Source organism: Lycorma delicatula, chromosome 4 (genome assembly GCF_047948215.1).
Source record: "Lycorma delicatula isolate Av1 chromosome 4, ASM4794821v1, whole genome shotgun sequence".
NCBI classification, from domain to species: Eukaryota; Metazoa; Arthropoda; class Insecta; order Hemiptera; family Fulgoridae; genus Lycorma; species Lycorma delicatula.
In genome coordinates this window covers 18960601-18980837 of record NC_134458.1, presented here as the reverse complement: position 1 = coordinate 18980837, position 20237 = coordinate 18960601, and the positions used below count along the sequence as shown (strand labels likewise).

General features: G+C 30.7%; 1 protein-coding gene across 4 annotated transcripts in view; it reads left to right on the top strand.

Moving 5' to 3' along the window:
- Nucleotides 1-19122, top strand: part of Nipped-B (Nipped-B cohesin loading factor) — a 127423-nt gene extending 108301 nt beyond the window's left edge. For all 4 annotated transcript variants that reach the window (XM_075362437.1, XM_075362439.1, XM_075362440.1 and 1 more), the window contains exons 23-31: nt 27-221; nt 2576-2642; nt 4277-4467; nt 9014-9322; nt 11019-11165; nt 11321-11544; nt 15741-15915; nt 17529-17765; nt 18544-19122. In XM_075362437.1, coding sequence (XP_075218552.1) covers nt 27-221; nt 2576-2642; nt 4277-4467; nt 9014-9322; nt 11019-11165; nt 11321-11544; nt 15741-15915; nt 17529-17765; nt 18544-18753 — 1755 coding nt within the window. In that variant the 3' untranslated portion in view covers nt 18754-19122. The remainder of the gene's footprint in view (nt 1-26; nt 222-2575; nt 2643-4276; nt 4468-9013; nt 9323-11018; nt 11166-11320; nt 11545-15740; nt 15916-17528; nt 17766-18543) is intronic.
- The last annotated feature ends 1115 nt before the right edge of the window (nt 19123-20237 follow it).

Here is a 20237-nt window from a genome sequence, read left to right as displayed (position 1 = left end):
TAAATTATCCTGTGTTGTATTTTCAGGAAAAAATTACTCAAGATGTGTTTGAAACATTTTCATTCTTTCTCTCACAAGATGAAGATTCAAAGTATTACACATTAAAAGCTATTGGAAATGTTTGTATTCGCCATTATGATTTGATGTTGGGACCTGTTCTGAAAACATTATATCATCAGCTTCTCAAAGAAGAAGATGCCCCTCTTAGTATGAAAGTACAGGTAAAAACTTTAACAGACTTTTTTGTATCGTGTATTTAGTGAGATTATAATGTTCTGTCATTTGTATCATCTCATTAAAAGATTTATTGAATTATTAAATAGATGTATCATTGAAATCAGATGGACCTTGCTTTTTTTAACCAGACAGACCATTATGTCCTATTTAATTTTGGTCTGATTTATTTGTTTGCTATCAGTATTGTAATGAAATTTAATGTAGTAGTCATAGGTTATATTTATTTTTTATCTTCTTTTCTTCTACATTTTGCATTCAGGTGATATCGTTTGAGTTGTGTATAAAAAATTATTGTTTAAACAAACTTTTAATTGGATACTGGAACATGGTTTTATTTAGCGTAAACTAAACTTATCACATCCATGAAAACTTTTATTAAATGGTGTGAAGAAAAATTATAACAGCTAGCTGTAATTATATTTTTTTAACAATTTCCTATTTATTTATTTATTTATTTTATTCCTAAAATAATATTTACTTGACGTAGGAAAGCTAAGATCATTAATTTTGATCTAAATTCATTAGCTTTCATTTATTTTCACATTATATTTGTGGTATTATTCATGTATTATCATCAGATGTAATTTGCTAAATCAAAACTGTGAATTAAACAAATCAAAAAGAATTAGTTAATAATCATAACTAGTTGAGAGTTCATGAGTAGATAGAAATAGACTACTTAAAATATGTACGAGGTGGATCTGGAAAGTTAGTACCATGTTTATATTATAACTTTCAACCAAGTAACTTTTTATTACACAAAAGAGCATACATTTAACTACTTTTCTATATAGTTTCCACCATTATTGAAGGTACTTTTCATATTTTGTAATCAGTTTTTTCCTTCCTTCCTTCCTTCCCCAAAGAATAGCACTGCCAGTGAAGATAACCAGTATATACAGAATTTTTCACTTCAGCATCTTTATAGCGCTGACCAACAATGGATTTCTTGAAATAGAGAAACAAGTGGTAGTTGCTCAACACCATATCAGATAAGAAAGACAGCACAGTCTGATCACTTGATTTTGTGAACCTCAGTTAACATTTTCAGCACCCATTGAGAACAGAATCTGTGATAGCTTAGGTTTTGTGTTATGATTTCATGATGATATTTCAGGGAGCTCAATACATAATGAATAAATCACGAACTTGATTTTCTTTCATTTTTTCATCCGCTCTCATAAACAAATTTTTATTCATGATGGAAGGCCGCCCACTCCTTGATTCATTCATTTAACATTTCTTGTGTTTAAAAATTGGATAATTTTACAATTGGCAGGATTCTCAAACATCTCTGTACTTGTATGGCATCCATCAAAAACCAAGAAATGAGAGAATGTGAAACGCATGCTCAAAGCTGCAATCACAGACCTGCGGTGGTGATAGAAGGAAACTCTACTTACTTTCCAGATATCCCTTGTATCTTTACGTATAATGTATAAACAGGACCGATTTTAAATTTAGAAGTAAAAGTACTGAGAATTAATTTCTAATTATGTTCCAAATATTTTGTTTTTATTGTAATAACAGTAAAATAAATAAAACTAAAGTGAAAGATTTGCTTAAAAAGATCCATGTACAAATAAAATATGTACAAAAAATTAATAATGATTTTTTTAAATTGCATTGATCGTTAGTCATCAACTGAGAATGTCAGTAGCATGTATTTACTCATTGAATAGGACTGAACCAGAACTATTCATTTCTGTGGTACATTTATATGTTATAGATTTTAGCTCAAAAAACAGTACATAAGTTGTCAGTTTTTCACTAAAGAAGCACGTCTGTGATAATTTGTTTTGCTCTTATGATGATAAATGTTTGATGCTATCTTTTGGAAATATTTTATTTTGGAAAAATATACAAAAACTTTTGTAACGTGATAAAATGGGACTTAGCTACTGTTTTTACTGCATCCATTGTTTTTATAACCTGTGTACCAGTTATCTTCTCTTGTTTTCGTTCTCTTATTTGTAGAATCATGACTGTAGTGGAGTATTTATTTTATAATTCTATCATTTTGTTAACAGTTCTGTGTGGTTTTTTTTCTTTAGAAAGCCAAGAATTATTTTTTATATGTAATGAATTCATCATTTTCAAGTAGCATCAGTATGTGCAGTCAGACTTGTACAAATATAAATTGTACGTATTTCTTAAATACAGTTTCGCCTATATTTCTTAAATGATCTTAACAGATTACAGTTAAAGATATTGAAAAAGAATAATTATAGTAATACATTCATGAATGCAATAAATTTTTTGCTCAAAGATACTTCAATTTATTGATTATTTTTTCTATTATTTTGTGATTTTATAAATATCTTGTATACTATTTCAGGTATTAAAAAACATTGAGATTTATTTACAAGAGGAAGAGAGACGTATGATAAAACAAGATCTGGAATGTAAGTTAGCGTTATAAATCTGTTAGTAAATAAGTACATAAATGTAAAACGTATAACAGTTTAGCACCATGAAAAAGAATTATTTTTAACATGTTCACTGCTGTGTGGTTATTAATATATATATATCCCATGCTGAAAGATTGTTTATGCTTTTTCTAGTTTTAGATAACCCTTAATAGTCGTTATAAAAATTTATTTTAACATAGAAAGTATTTGCTCATATCTGTTGCAATTGACACAGATTGTGCAATTTTATAGATATTTACAGTGGAAAAAATATGCATGTACAAGAATAAATCTATAATTAAGTAAATTTTTATTAAATGTATTTTGTAATAAAGTTCAAAGTTGACTAAAGAGATAAAAACCGTATCTGGTTGAACAAATTTTGAATAGAATTTTTTAAAAAACCAAAGGTAAAAAGTATATAGGAAAATAAAAACAAACTTACTGCCTGTAATGGAAACAAAAATAATGCAAAAATGCTGGATCATTGGAAACAAATATCATTACTGCAGTGGTGCAGTCAAAAGTAATGTAATTGTACCGTTTCACTGTAGGATATTTCTACATCCCTTCTGTTCACATATTTGTGGTCCTATCTTTAAGTATTTAATAGGCTTACCTTATATACAAGATTAATGACTATTGACGGTTTTGCATGTTTATATAAAAATAGAATAATTTAAGAACAGAAATAATTAATTCAAATATATCCCTTGAAGTAAAAATAGCTTCATATAAGTATGACCTATTCAGTTACAAAAAATCAATTATTGCATAAGCACAATCATTAATAGCATTATTACAATAAGTTGAAGAAAAACATATTACTTGATTTATAAATAAATATTTTTTTAAATGTATTTAAGCCTCCTCATAGAGGATTTAATTGTATTCAGATTACATTCTTGTGATATAAGCCATTTTAATTTAGTAACTGGATGTTATCTTGTGTTCTCTTACACTCTTGAAAGGCAGCAATCATGTTAGGCATGGCAGAAAGGAGTTTTCAAAGTTACAAGGTAGTGGGTAACATAACTATATTGTATCCTCTCAGTCAAACCCTATATAAATAGCACAGTCTGCCAGTTAATGAATTATATAGTTGAAAAAGAAAAAAACAGTAAAAAAAAATTAGACATTGGGTTCACCAATGCATTATAGTAAGAGAAAACATAAATTTTTAAAAATGTATACTTAGAATTCCTTTATATACAGTTCACACCTGCTCAAAAATGTTAAATAAAAAACCTCAAGAAATAACATTTCATAACTTTTAAATTTCTGCAATCCAATAATCTACTTTGCAAGTAATTCATAGGATTTTTTGATGCTGGAATATAAACTTTTTTAAACACAAAAATTATTAATTATAAAAATATTGCAAGTTGGTTCATCTTCCAGTCATTTGATATTAAATGATGGAGAATACAGATGGTTAGAATTTACTTGGATAACTGTCAAAATCCAGTTCATTGAATGTATTAAGCACAATATAGAAGTTGTAAGTATCTTTTACAGTCTATAATTTAATGATATGTTATCTCTTTAGATTTTACATCTTCCAAAACTGTTATGTTTGTACTTATTTAATTATAATTTTTACAAAAAATAAACGGATTCATTTATAGGGGCAAAATTATCAAAACAAGAAAATTTAAAGGAAATGGGTGATGTTTCATCTGGGATGGCGAGTACTGTTATACAGTTATATTTAAAAGAGATACTAGAGTCGTTTCTTCATCCTCAAGTTAGTGTGAGACAGGCAGCTTTACAAGTTATTCAGTTGATATTGGGTCAGGGATTGGTTCATCCTGTTCAGGTATGTCATTTTAATGTTATCTTGATATTTAATTGTAGTAAGTTACTTATCGTATTTTTAAATTACTTTACATAAATCCCTGTATATAAATCAAGACTTCAAAACTAAAACATCATTGAAAAAAATAGAGGGTTGATTTGCTTGCAGGAGCTAAAATTATGTGATTTTTTCTGAATTTGTTTATTAATTCTTCTGCCAAGTTGAAACATTGCTCATAGTGAATTGTTTCACGTGGATATGATGGATATAGAGCAGCTCATGAAACAGGCACTGGGAAACCATTTCTCATTCTTCTTGTATGTTTGTCATGGAATGCTAGTTATCCTTTTAAATGGCTATGCTGGTTTCAGGAATGACTTATGGCTCATTTTCAGTCACAGCTATAAGTTAAAATCATCTTAATCTACTCTCTAAAAAGTAAACTAGAAGAATGAATGAAGAGCAATATATTTTATAATTAGTAATATTTATAAAAATAGAAATAATTAATTTCTTAATATCTACTGTATGTTCTATGAGAATACAGCATCGTTTCTTCTCCCTGTTTCATTGCATACAAACCAATAGCATATCATAGTAGCCTTCTGACTACTATAGTCATGAATGATTTAATTTGCAATATGATTCCAGAACACTAGTTGAAAGCATTCAGCTAACCCATATTTAGGTCTTTCACTGTTTCTTTTATCACATGTAACTTAAATAAATCTGAAATGATTAGAATCTAAAACTGAATAAATCAAATTCAGATTTATCAGCCCTATTGATTTAAAAAACCAATAAAAACTTTGCTTTCAAGATTTGTTCTGTATGTTGAAGAACTGAATAGAGTTTATTGCAGTTATTTTTGCATACCTAAAACAAATAAGCTATCTCTGTTCCAATTAGTACATGCAGTATACAAAGAAACCTCCTTTTTGATTTTACACAAAATTTTTTTTTTTTTTTTTTTTAATTTAAAAACATATTATAAAAGAAGTCTTTTTTATTTATTGCTGCCATATTTATATTACTAACTGTCCGGTGAAATTGTAAGCAAACACCTAGAACTATAAATTTTAAAATTGCTATAAGTTACAGTAAAAGGCTGATGCTTTAGTTTGTAACTTTTTTACTTTCTGATGAATTATTCATCGAGTGATTTTTTCACAGAAAAACGTTTTTGCATGATTGTAACATCAGCTGACATTTTTATAACCTTGAAAAATTACACCCAGACACATTTTTTGCTTAACCCCTTATCGGTCTTTGACAAAATATTCCAATGTAGTTGATGTGCTAGATTAGGGCTTTTGTTGGAATATTCTGTCAACTTTTTGTCTGGTATTAATTCATCTCTGCCATAATATTCCGCTCTTTTGTGTAGTTTTTTTTTTTTTTGTAGTATGCAGTGATAGATAACGCTAGTTGTTAGTTTTAATACAGTGTAAAGTTAGGAATTTTCTGGTGTATTTGATCATAATCAGCTGACACGCTGTAATGGTGAGTTGTTTATTTAAGATGTTCTGTGTAGTCAGACTGTGAGCACTATATTTCTTATGTCGTGTAATTCTATAAATATAGCAGTATATAAATGTATAATTATGGAAATATTTTGTATACATGTGTGACAGAAATTCTGCAAATATTGCATATGTTTATACAGGGTGTCCCATATAAAACGCAACCCAATCTTATATTGGTAGGTATTGAAATAATAGTTGTTAGTTTTAATACAGTGTAAAGTTAGGAATTTTCTGGTGTATTTGATCATAATCAGCTGACACGCTGTAATGGTGAGTTGTTTATTTATGATGTTCTGTGTAGTCAGACTGTGAGCACTATATTTCTTATGTCGTGTAATTCTATAAATATAGCAGTATATAAATGTATAATTATGGAAATATTTTGTATACATGTGTGACAGAAATTCTGCAAATATTGCATATGTTTATACAGGGTGTCCCATATAAAACGCAACCCAATCTTATATTGGTAGGTATTGAAATAATAGTTGTTAGTTTTAATACAGTGTAAAGTTAGGAATTTTCTGGTGTATTTGATCATAATCAGCTGACACGCTGTAATGGTGAGTTGTTTATTTATGATGTTCTGTGTAGTCAGACTGTGAGCACTATATTTCTTATGTCGTGTAATTCTATAAATATAGCAGTATATAAATGTATAATTATGGAAATATTTTGTATACATGTGTGACAGAAATTCTGCAAATATTGCATATGTTTATACAGGGTGTCCCATATAAAACGCAACCCAATCTTATATTGGTAGGTATTGAAATAATAGTTGTTAGTTTTAATACAGTGTAAAGTTAGGAATTTTCTGGTGTATTTGATCATAATCAGCTGACACGCTGTAATGGTGAGTTGTTTATTTATGATGTTCTGTGTAGTCAGACTGTGAGCACTATATTTCTTATGTCGTGTAATTCTATAAATATAGCAGTATATAAATGTATAATTATGGAAATATTTTGTATACATGTGTGACAGAAATTCTGCAAATATTGCATATGTTTATACAGGGTGTCCCATATAAAACGCAACCCAATCTTATATTGGTAGGTATTGAAATAATAGTTGTTAGTTTTAATACAGTGTAAAGTTAGGAATTTTCTGGTGTATTTGATCATAATCAGCTGACACGCTGTAATGGTGAGTTGTTTATTTATGATGTTCTGTGTAGTCAGACTGTGAGCACTATATTTCTTATGTCGTGTAATTCTATAAATATAGCAGTATATAAATGTATAATTATGGAAATATTTTGTATACATGTGTGACAGAAATTCTGCAAATATTGCATATGTTTATACAGGGTGTCCCATATAAAACGCAACCCAATCTTATATTGGTAGGTATTGAAATAATAAAAAGGCATGTGTAAATGTAAATGTAATTTTTATTATTACCATCCATTACCTTACATTTAGAGTAAATGTTGGAAGTGGCTGCCATCTTCTTGAATACAAGCTTCAATTCTTTTTACAGCGTTTCTTGCAACTTTTTTCAAAGTTTGTGGCTGGATATTTAATACAGCTTGTTCAATATTGACTTTCAATTGTTCAAGTGTTCATGGTTTGTTGCTGTAGGCTTTTTCTTTGAGGTAACCCCATAGAAAAAAATCCGCCGCTGTCAAATCTGGAGATGTTGGTGGCCACAAGCCTCGACCGATAACACAATTACCAAAGAATTCCTCAACGAAATCAGAAGTTGAACCTGCGTAGTGCGATGTCGCACCATCATGTTGTAGCCAGCAGTGTCTGTTTTCCTCTTCCAAGAGTGCAATGAACTGAAATAAAATATCCTGATATCGTTCTGCATTAATGGTGTACTCGAAAAAAATAGGACCGATTATTTTCTTCCGCGATATCGCACACCACACGCTCGACTTGTGCGGGTCTAATTGTTTTTTGTGATAAACGTGGGGATTTTCAGCACTCCAAATTCTACTGTTTTGGCTGTTTACGTAGCCATCCAAATGAAACCGTGCTTCATCTGTGAAAAATAATGAATCCATAACATTAATTCCCTCACGCAGAAATCGACGGAACCGTTAACAATATTGTAGCCGTTTTTCTTTGTCGGGCTCAAGAAGTCTATGAACCGTTTGAATGCGATAAGGTCGTAATTGTAATTGTTTGGTCGCCCGATGAACAAGTTGATTTAGACAAATTAATTTCAGCGTACAAACGTCTGATCGATTTATTTGGCGAGGCGAGTAATCGGTCTTTGATTTCAGTGACTGTATCTGTATTCAACACTGACGCAGATCTTTTGTGTTCCTTGTTATTAACAGAACCGGTCTCTCTAAATTTTGCAACTAACCTTAATACTGATGTTTTGTTAGGAGCTGGTTAATCTGGGTACTTATGGCGAAACAAATCTTGCACTGCAACCACTGATTTCGTACTGAAATACGACTCAACAATGAAAACATGTTCATCTAGCGAAAACACCATCTTGTCTCTAGCAACACACTGAATGTTATGATTTCATTTTTGTTACTATCGGTAGTATTCTACTGCGTCTCCACGATGTTCAGATGTTGGACGAGTCCATTTCAGTAACGAGTAAGGGAGTAAGGTTGACTTTTGAAATTTCATGGATGAGTAATTGATGGTTTGCGTTTTATATGGGACACTGTGTATATGTGTATTAAAATATGTTTTGCATGGAGAAGAATTGTTTTTAAATTACATATTAGGTCATTATTAGTCAAAATACATACATTAAACAAAGAAAATATATATATATATATAGAACCAGATAACATTCATTTCTGTAAAAAAAACACACTGATAAGAGGTTAAATATAGAAAAATATATGTTTAAACTAAAAACTTAATTTTTTACAGTTGTAGAATAGCTGCAATTTATTTTAATGGTAGAGCATTTTGAAAGAAGTTTAGTTAATATTGAAAATAACTGATAAAAAAGACTAGACATTGCCAAAAACTATAAAGCATACACAAACTAACAAAATCTTTTCATTCTTTTTTATTGCATATGTATAAAAATGTAAGGTATAACTTTTCACTTTGTAGATTGTACCTTATCTAATATGTATGAGCACTGATGTTGAAAAAATGGTGAGTAACAGTGCCGATAAGCAATTACAGGAGATTGAAAAGAAATATCCTGGATTCATTCATATGAAAGCTCAGACTGGAATAAGACTGTCATACAAACTGCAGAGGATTTTACAGTTCGGTGCAGAAGTTGTGCGAGGTTTTCGTGTAAAAGAGGGTGAACTGCCTGGAGCACTGAATGGATTTCTGTACTCAATACTCAGAACAAAACAGCAGAGACGTGCTTTAGTATTATCAATACTAAAACAGTTTGATGAACAAGTGGTGAGTGTTTCTTTGTTAAATATTAATTACAAATTCATATTAATTAAATTCTATTTTTTATAAGAGGTTAGAGTCAATTTTTTGACAGTTCAGTTCAGTTCAGTATTAAAGTAGTGTGAAGACACTTTAGAACTTTTTTTTTAGAAGTGTGAAGACACTTCGGTATTAACGTTGTGTAATTTGTTGTTTTAAAATCAATTACACATATAGACAATAAAAATTTAGAAAATGGGGGTTCATAGTCTAATCAGCTCTAGCTGTATTCCATTCACCTATTGTTTTTTTTTACTATCTTTTGTTAGTTAAGCCCTCACTTAACTAATGTACCATTGAAAATAATTCCAAAAACAACACTTTTTTTGTTTTTAATAAAATTTTAAAAAAATACTCAAAAAGTGATAAAAATTATTTTTTAAATTTACAAATATTTTTTCTAAAGAAATTGTATTAATTTACTTTTTCCATATTTTTGATCCATTAATTTTAAGTCTATTTATTTCTTTGACTAATTAATTCCTGTACTTGGTTTTACATAACTAACTGATTTTTTTTAAGTTTAATTTAAATTGATTAGTCTTTGATACATTTTATAAATAAATAAAAAAATCACATACACAAAGCATCTGTAAGAAAGGAGTAAAATACTTCAGGTATAATAAATAACATATGCTGCAGTGAGACGTGTCAGCCAGATAATTTTATGAAGTATTTTTGAAATTAAAATTATTAAAAATGTTATTTAAAGGATTATATTATTTATATACTTATTTATTCTCCTTCATTATGTAAAGAGTGAAGATATCATGTATACCTCTGGTATTGTTTAAATGTAAACTTCTAGCGGTTGTATTAACTATCTTAAATTAAATAATACATTTTAAAAACATTCCAAGTTGGATTTGACTGAGTAGACACTTCTGTTAAAATGACAAACAAGACTTGACAAAACAAATTATTTAATATTTTATTTCATTTACTAGTCATTCTTGCGATTTCAAAGGCAAGGTGCAAGACTCAGGATTCTTACGTCGATAAGTTCATAGATTGGTTAATCATTTGATTGTTTTTTTTCATGTATTAAATTCTGTGATTCAATTTAAATTTTTCATGAATGAAAAATTTAGATTTGATGGCAGTAGTTTAACTTCATTGTTCCTTTATTAATACCAATTAAAATCTGAAAAATAAATAAGTAGGTAATTTTTTTTTATAAACACATTTCTATGTTTAAATTTTACTGTTTAAAGAAGATATACTATTAAGCAAAATTATGTAAGAATCTGTAATAAAGGCAGAAATACTGTCAATGAACAAAGAAATAGATAACTAAGTAATATAGGCAAAATGGTAACTGATAAAAAGTTGTTCGTAACAGCTTTTTTATCAGAATAGGTAGGGGAAGAGTTAACAAATTTTCTTCACCGCACATTAAAACTTAGCTGATTAAGGACATCTGTTTATGGATGTTCTCTTTTTTAACAGAACTGATAGCAACAATTTATTACAGCCAACAATTTATTAGTTCAGCCAACAAAGTATATACCATTTGCATCAATATAATTTAAATATTTCTTAAATGAGCATGTTTCTTGAGCGTTTCTAAGTAGTATTTCACTTATTCTTTTGTACTGTAGTCGATTAGAAGCTGGTTGTAACCAATCAAAAAAGTAATTCCAGTGAATGATTTTTTTTCCAGAAAACCAGCTTATCACAGATGTTGTATTTGGCTGATAACATGGCATATTTTCCATATCAGGTGCAAGATGAACCATTATTCATAATTCACCATATCGATATAATGATATCCGTTACTGGCACTAATTTATTACAATCTTTTAGAGAGGTAAGCTTTGTCAAATAAAACTTTATTTTTTTTTATTTTCATTTTATCAATTTAGAAAATTGTATAGTTTTAATTTAGTAGTGTTTCATGAGTTGTACATTTATGTTCCAAAATTTTTGCTTCGCATTATTTTTATAATATCATATGTTTGTTAGGCTTTAATACCAACTGGACCACCTCAAGATCAGCGAGTAGATCCCGAAACAGGTAATCCTTTGCCACCAGTCGATGAAGAAGAAGATGAAGATGAAGCCGTACTACTGAGTAGAGTTCCTGAAGATACACATTGCCTTCAAGAGTGCTTAACAGCTTCCCAAGGATGCCTTCTCCTTCTTGTACTCAAGCAGCATTTAAAAACTTTATACGGTTTCAATGACAGGTATGTAATATATCAGTATATGTATAAATATACACACAGAATAAACTTAACAATTCAACAGTTAACTATTCACTATTGTAAAGCTAATAAAATATCATGTTAGAGATCCATCAAAATCCATTTTACATCATGATTTTCCCAATTGGAGCCTACTTAGGTTGGAAATTAAACTGGATTGATGAATATGGGACTGTAGCAAAAGAAACTTTGAAAATGCTTTACTTCTTTTCTAGATATTGTTTACAGTTGAAATGTCAGACATTTTTTCTTTAGTTTTCTTGCAAGCAACTGGTAACTGTTGTGTAACCTACTCAAATTTAAAACACTTTTACATTATTAGCTATTATTATGGCTGATGTAAATTAAATGCACGCCAGAGAAGAGATGAATTTTAAAATAATGAAACAATTTCAGTGATGCTGCAGTCAGTCAATTAAGCTGCTCTGGAAGTAATTCAGATTATTGTACTGTTTTTTACTGTAACTTTTTTCAGTACTCTCTATTATTTGCTGATTGCACTATTTTCAGATTCAAATACTTTTTTAGTATTCAATAACTTCACCTTTATACAGTATATAACTTAAAAGTATTTGAATTTTATACTTTTTCAGTTGGTTAAGATGTAGTTTATTTCCTTGAAAAAAATTATTTACGCAGCAATAAAATTGTTTTGGATGCCTCAAAAATTTCCAGGGCTATTTACAGTCTGAGTAACTAGGTTTCATTGTGTTAGTAACATATTATATTATTTTTTTAATCCATAAAATGAATATTTCTTTATACTGTTCTGAAGAACTATGATTTAAACTGTTCTCAGATTTCTCTAAAACTGCAAATATTATTCTTTGTACACCATAGAGGCTCTGCGTGCTTTGTCTTGCTTCTATAGTAACAATACTGCAGTAAATTGAGTTTTAGGAAAAGTAATTCAATAAGAATGGGTATCCAGAAAAAAATTATTTAGTGTTAATTTTATATGCAAATAGTTATACTGTTATTAGAACATCTTGGGTACTATGCTACACCTACGAGTATGTATTTAAATTTTTTAGCATGTCTTCTGGGCCATAAGTATAGTAATTTTTTTTTGTCAGAGTGGAGGAATCCCATTTACGGACGAAGTGTCGGGCTTGCTAACTGGTTCCGCAAGATGTTATTAAGTGCTTATGTGTGCCTGCATCTTACTGACTAAACCTCCACCTCTGGTTGCCCTCCCATTCCTGGTATCGCTCTTATAGCTTTTCATCAGGAAGGGGGGTAATGCACTTCCAGGCACAGGGAATGGAGTACCCCGGCCTTATTGCTACTAGGTGACCCCCACAGGCTCAGGGGATCCCCTAGTCGCTCAACCAGAGGCCTCCTGTTCACCCCCTGCACCCTCCTCCACCTCATGAGAATATGTGACTCCTCCCCCACAATTTGAGGTCATCCATGATTGTCTTCGTGTAGACTGCAATTGCCTTCCAATGTTCCTCATTTCCTAACATTATGCTTTGCAGAGCTTCAGGCAGGAACATGTTGTGTCTGTCAAGCATCTGTAGTAGCTCTTCTCTTGCTATTTCATATCTCCGGCAGAGGAAAAAATATGTGATAGAGTCTCCTCCACTTCACAGACTGAACAGTTATCTGTGCTGTCCAGGCCAAACCTGAAGAGGTAGGTCCTGAACCCCCCATAGCCTACCAGAAACTGCATGAGGTAGTAATCCAACGAGTAATGTGACCTCTTGTGCCAGCGCCTGACATCCTTTACCAACCTATGCGTCCACATTCCTTTTGTACTGTCATCCCAGCATTCAAGTCATTTGTTGAGTATTTCGCCCATGAGTGTTTGAGACAGTTTTGCCATCATTACTCCGAGGCAGCTCCTCCTGTGAAGTGTCTCTAGCTTATCTCTGTATGTTTTGTATCTTATGACTCTGCACCATATAGCAGTGTAGAATACACGACACTGACCAGAAGTTTCGTTCTTTGCTGCTTGGGGCCATTGTTATTCAGTAGGAGGCCAGCCACCAACTTCATTATCCTACCAGCATTTTCACATGCCTCATGAACATGAACTCCAAAGCGAAGCCAGGCGTCTATCCAGATGCCCAGATATTTAACTGCCTGCCATGTCATTATCCTCTGACCTTCAAATATGATCATCATGGTACTCCTCTTCTTGGCCTCGGTTTTTTCTGGCACCACACATAGCCTGACCCTGTTCATCCAGGTGCTTATAGTATAATAGGCACCAGAGATCCTTTTTGCAGCTTCTCTTTTATGCCTTGATCACCAGGGCTATACTCCCCTGGGGTAGCGCAAGGTGAAATACCCTGTTGTATACAATATTCTGTAGGGTCGGCCTGAGGACCAATCCTGGTGGTACTCCTATTTCCACGTCCTCGTCGTCAGTATTTTTAATCTAAGGCATTCTCTTCATTCTGTACTAATCTCCGTAGTCCTCCAATATGCTGGTGGGTGGCATTTCCTGCAGTATCTTTTGGGGAATTGTCCATTGCATGTCTCCTGTAGGCAATCCACCCAGTCGTTCCAAGCTCACTGCCAGCAAACATCATGACGATGGCCTGATAATCGCTAGCAGTGTAGCCCTCCCACATCTCCCATCCCTGCATACTGCCAAACAGTTCCAAGGTGACGAAGGACACATCCAGCACTGAGCCAGAAGTTCCCCCCTGAAAGTGTGGGTGTCACCAGTATTCAGTATTCAGGCAGACCAAGTTTGTACAGAGGGGAGCGGTCTGATAACTCGCTACCTCTAGCATCCTTTCTTTTTCCTGTTTAGCCTCTGGTAATTACCTTTCAGATACTTGATTACTAATACTTCAGAGGATGAATGAGAATGATATGTATGAGTGTAAATGAAGTGTAGTCTTGTACAGTCTCAGTTTGACCATTCCTGAAATGTGTAGTTAATTGAAACCCAACCACCAAAGAACACCGGTATCCACAATCTAGTATTTGAATCCGTGTAAAAATAACTGACTTTATTAGGACTTGAACGCTGGAACTCTCGACTTCCAAATCAGCTGATTTGGGAAGACACATTCGCCACTAGACCAACTCGGTGGGTTGCTACCTCTAGTGGCCATCCTGGTCGAACCTCACACAGTTGACTAAAGTCACAATTGTGACAGTTGAAAAAAGTCACAGTTGACAGTTGATTAAAGTCCCCTGCCAAAAGGGCGGACCATTGTCCAGCAGGGTCCCAAAAGATCACCACCAGTATATCCTTGTATCTGTCAAGGCAAATTTTGAGCAAGAGGTAGCAGAAATATACATACACCCCACCAACCCTCACCCTAATAAAGCCAGTGCCCCAATGAACATCGCTTACCAGAAGCGGTGTGCACATCCACAGTGCTGCCCCACCATCCTCAGAGATGATCTAACCCGGGCAGATTCGTGGACAGTACAGCTCGGAGACAAGCACAATATTCGCACCCATCTCCAAGACATATCTGGTCAGCTTGTCATTCGCCAAAGATGAATGATTGTTGTTTTAAATGCAGCAATTTAGTAAATTTTGTATAAAAAAGGTATTAAATGTGAAGAATATTACAGCTCCAAAAAAATGCATATATCCTACATGTATTTGTAATAAAGAGATTACTACTTAATTTACTGTTTTATTATATAAATAATGATAGTTTTTATTCTTCTTCTGAACATTCGGTACAAATTAATATACAGAGTTCTGATTATTTAAGTTTTTTAGCGCTAGCATTCTATATAATTCTAATTTCAAATTAAAATTAACTGAAATAATGGAATATTCCCCCCCCTAAATGATAATGTTTATCCTGTCAACATTAATTACAGAAACCCAGAAGATTGTTTGTTTATTAAAAAATTGAAACCCAAAATAAAATAGTAACATTTTTCATCTATTTCTTGCAGAACATAGTTGTTTCATCGATGAAAATTTCCTTTGGTGTAAAAGTTATTTTTTATTTTAGTTTATGATACACAAATTTATTAAAAAAATATAGACACAGATGGAAAACTGTATACGATGCAGTTAATAATGAAATTCTGGTGGACTGAAGAGATTTTTTATTCTATTTTGAATTTTTAAACATATATATATATATATATTCATTTGCATATGTAATTATTAATGGGACATTAATTATTAAGAAATATATGTATTCATCATTATCAGATTCTATGTATATATTTTTACATTTTTTCAGCAAAATTACACAGTATTCTCCATCGGAGTCTGCAAAAATATATGAAAAAGCTGTCAATCGTAAGAGTAATTCAAGATTCAACCCAAAAGCAACATTGCAAAAAATACAACAGGGTTCACCACCAAATGTTCTTGATGAAAATGCTCGTAAAGCATTGGTATCCGAGTATCTTGAGGTAATGTTTTTTGTAGTTGTTATTGTTGTTAATATACTATTACACTTGTTACAATTTTTCATGAAACGCTATTAAATTCCAAATATGTAAATTTTTCTTCTGTCACGACCTTTCTTCTGTTATTGTCGGATAAATAGATGTAATTTTTTCATTTAATTTTAACTAGATAAATATGTATTTCGGTTCATTATTTCTCATGTAGCAAATTGATTATTTGAATTTTAATGCAAAAACTTCAAAGATTCAAGAATAAATTCTCATTAAAAAATATTGTAGTTTAATAGTTTACAGCTGTGTGCAGTTATTAGTCTATAACAAATGAAATTGAGATCATACATTTGTTACTTCTAGTCAGAAAAACATAAGACAATAGAAGCACATATGCAAGAAGAAAACAGTCTTGTTGATTATATTATTACAACAAATGATAGAAAAGCCTTTTTTTTCATGTTTTGTTCACAAAATTACAATGTACTGAGGTGATTCCTTAAAAAAAAAGAAATTAATAAAATAAAAACTGTGGGAATGAAACATTTTCTATAATTACTACTTTGTCACTGACCTTGTGTTTCAGTTAGATCTGATTATTATCATTAACGTCATTTGTAATAACATATTACAAATTATATGAAATTATTTTTCACTTATTCAAATGTATTTGCACATAAAGAATTAGACATTTTTTCCATAGAATCATAATCCCTGGAAAATTCTACGATTCATTGTTTAGCACATGAATTTTAATGCAAAAACTTCAAAGATTCAAGAATAAATTCTCATTGAAAAATATTATAGTTGAATAGTTTACAGCTGTGTGCTGTTATTAGTCTATAACAAATATTAATCATGTAATCAGTATAAAATTTTAGGAACTGCTTATTTTTTAGCACTTCATTAAGTTTTAATTTTTATTTTTTTAATTAAAAGAAATTATATGTTTTTTGGTTTTGGAAAATATATTGCCAAAATCAGATTTTTTCTTACAGCTTATAGTGTGTTAATATCCAATACAGTACATAACGCTTGCAGATTTATAACCTGCAATGGAAGAAATACTTAAAACCATCTTACAAGTACCTTTATATAGCTTGCCGCTTATGGGTAATATAAATGTTTCGTACAGTCTTGGAAATAAATATACTTCATTGGCTACTGCCTCCCTACTAGCCTTGCTTTTCAACCCAGTATTTTTATTTTCTTTTGTTGGTACCTATTCAGTGAATTAGGGATCAAGAATATGGAAGGAAGAGTAAAGAGAAGCTCTAGTAAAAAGTCAGTGAAACCATTAGGGGATTGGTCGATTAACTATCTTATCCAGAACTGGTGGATCAGATTAGAATGTAAATACATATGATGTTACTCAAAACAAAAATTTGGGCATTTGAATCAAATGAAAATTGTTTTATCATTAAATTATAATACACTAATGTTTTTTTATCAGTTTTTTAAGGCCTCAATAATTTCCCTTTTAAATAATTGAATATTTCCCAGTAAATTTTAATTACTGTATCATAATGTAAATGTTAATTTAGCATTGCTAGGTTCTTTATATACATATATATTTTATTTTTTGTGGCTATTATAATTAATATTATTTGTAATGATCGTTACAGTTCAAACATCTTATGATGAATTTGGATCCTGATGAGCCTGATGACGACGATGACTTACCTTCAAAGTCATTGGCCAAAGACAAAGAGGGTCACAGAGCAAATCAGTCTAGTGCAAACGGTAATCAGACATCGCAGACTCCCGGTTCGACAGGTGATACTGGCATTACAGATGATGCCAGAAGCAGAGTAGCAGATTCTGTATATCCTGCTGCTGATGCTACATCGACCTCCTCTGTGGTAAGATTAATGTTATTGTACTTTTCAAATAATTTTAACTTCTTACCACATTTCTAGCATATAAATAAATAGAAAAGTATTATTAAAATAATCATTTTCACATCAATATAAAATTAATAAAGCATTATTTTTGTCGCTTTCATATGAACTCGGATGAGTTCAGTTAGTTTTGCATTTGATATTTACATTTTAATTGTATATTGAGATTACTGACCCAGTTCCCCTGTTTCATATATGTCTTGTAATTTTCTTAATCTTGTGATCTTTGAATCACAGTAAGAATTTGCTTCATGTACACCAGGCTCTAGGAAATAACTGACGGTCACTCTGATCTCATTCACTATCTTATTGGTGGCAAAACGCTGAATAATATCAGCTTCTATAGCTTTGCCTACGTATTGTTAACTTAGTTTCTAATTCTCTTTTATGTGTTTAGGATATATATTTTTTGTGTAGATTTATTTTCTAATTTATTTTTAGGTCAATTTTTTATACACAAGTACATCTAATCAGCAGTGAGTTCCAACTTTAGTGAGTCTCTATCAGCAGTGAGTCTCTATATTAGATTTATTAATTCTTCCTCTTGGAATCATGAGAGATTATTAAATAGTGAGCTAAAAAATAATTCCTGTAAGGATACGGCATCACAAGATTTACAAATAATTAAATGGTTTAGTTATTTAAAATCGATTCAATTTTGTAAAATTTTGAAACATTAAATTAATACCACTCACTGTATTAAACATCTATGTTAATGATAATGGTTTAACTTTTTTAGGAGCTACAAACACCGCAGAGAGTACCTAAATTGACAATCTTGCCTCCAAAGCCTCCTGAAAAACACCATCACCACCATCACCATCGTTCTCATAAAACCCGTAAGACTGAGCGCCACAAAAAACACCACCACAAAAGGAAGAAGTCCAAATTAAGAAGTTCAGAAGACGAAAGTGAAAATGAGTATAGTGATCCTGACTTTCTTGTATAAACATTCCTTTCTTAGTTGTGATAAAAAGTGTGTGGATGCAGTTATTGTTCCCAAGTGCAATGGAGAAGAAAAAAAATATGTATATATATATATATATATATCTATATATATATATGCTGAAATAAATTGCAATCGCGATTGCAGTGTTGTCGAACTGTGTTAATTATAGTCGATAAACTGTGCAACTGTAAACTATGTAAAAAATATTTAATGGATAATGCACAAATTGATTTTAAAACAGATTCCATGTATCATTAATGAAAATATATTATTTTCAGTCATTTTATGATCACCTGAATTATGTATTTTATGTATATAAACTCTATATGTATAAAATACATAATGTTTAAAACATTATAGTGATAAATGAATATCATATAACTTCCAGTTTTGTACAGAGTGTTAGTGGAACTATTTCTTTTATATATTATAATTAATTTTGATTTATTTCATTTTTTCATTACTGGTAAAGGTTAATATTCTAATACACGATATTAAACCGTCATGAATTATATATTTTATTATGAAAAGGCAACAAGGATAGTATTATTTTTGCATAAAATATGAAATATACACATTACACTCAGATATGCATATTATCAAATTTATAACTAAAAAATTCATAAAGCATAATTTTATATAATTTTTTTTTATAATTTCATTTTTGTTTTCCTTGTTTAATTGTAATAATGATTCATTATTTAACATATTTAAACAGTAAGAAAGGATTTGTAGAATACTGCTGATGAAAATTCTAAATATAACACAGGTCTTGGTTTCATTCTCTTAATGCATATGATTCTCATATTTGTTTCAAATGTACAGAATTCCATATACATTTTTAAAAACCTAATTATTTTACAAACATGTGCTAATAATTGCTAATTTTAAATGCAATTAAATAATCCTTCTGTGATGAATATCCATTTTTTTTTTTTTTTTAATAATGGTCTTTCTCTTTATTAATTCACTATCCGGTTTTGTGCTAGTAAAATCCATATAAATATTTTAACTAATCGTATAGTTATTATTAATCGTAGATAGATTTATACTGAAATAGAATCTATGACCGCTACTGAAGTAAAGCCCTTGTTATTATTATAAAATTAATTTCAAACTGAAATCGTATGCACATATTTAGAATATTTTGTTTTAATATATGTCCTATGTATAATTACATAATGAAATATTATAATTTTTCTGGGTTCACTCTGCTTTATACTGTTACATCAAAATTTTTGACTCTGTTTGTATTTTTATAGTATATAGTTCTACATATACATTATATACCGTGCTACTTAAAATTTCCTGATATAATTTAAGTGAATTAGATTTATCTACTGCCAGTCCCTTTAACAGTCCTCATATTGTTTCCAATGTTTTTTTTCATCGCTAGGTAGCACCTGTAAATATTTATCACTCACTTCACTTGTAAATTTGCAACTCGTCTTGTAATACTTATTCTCATCGATTCTTTTTTTTCA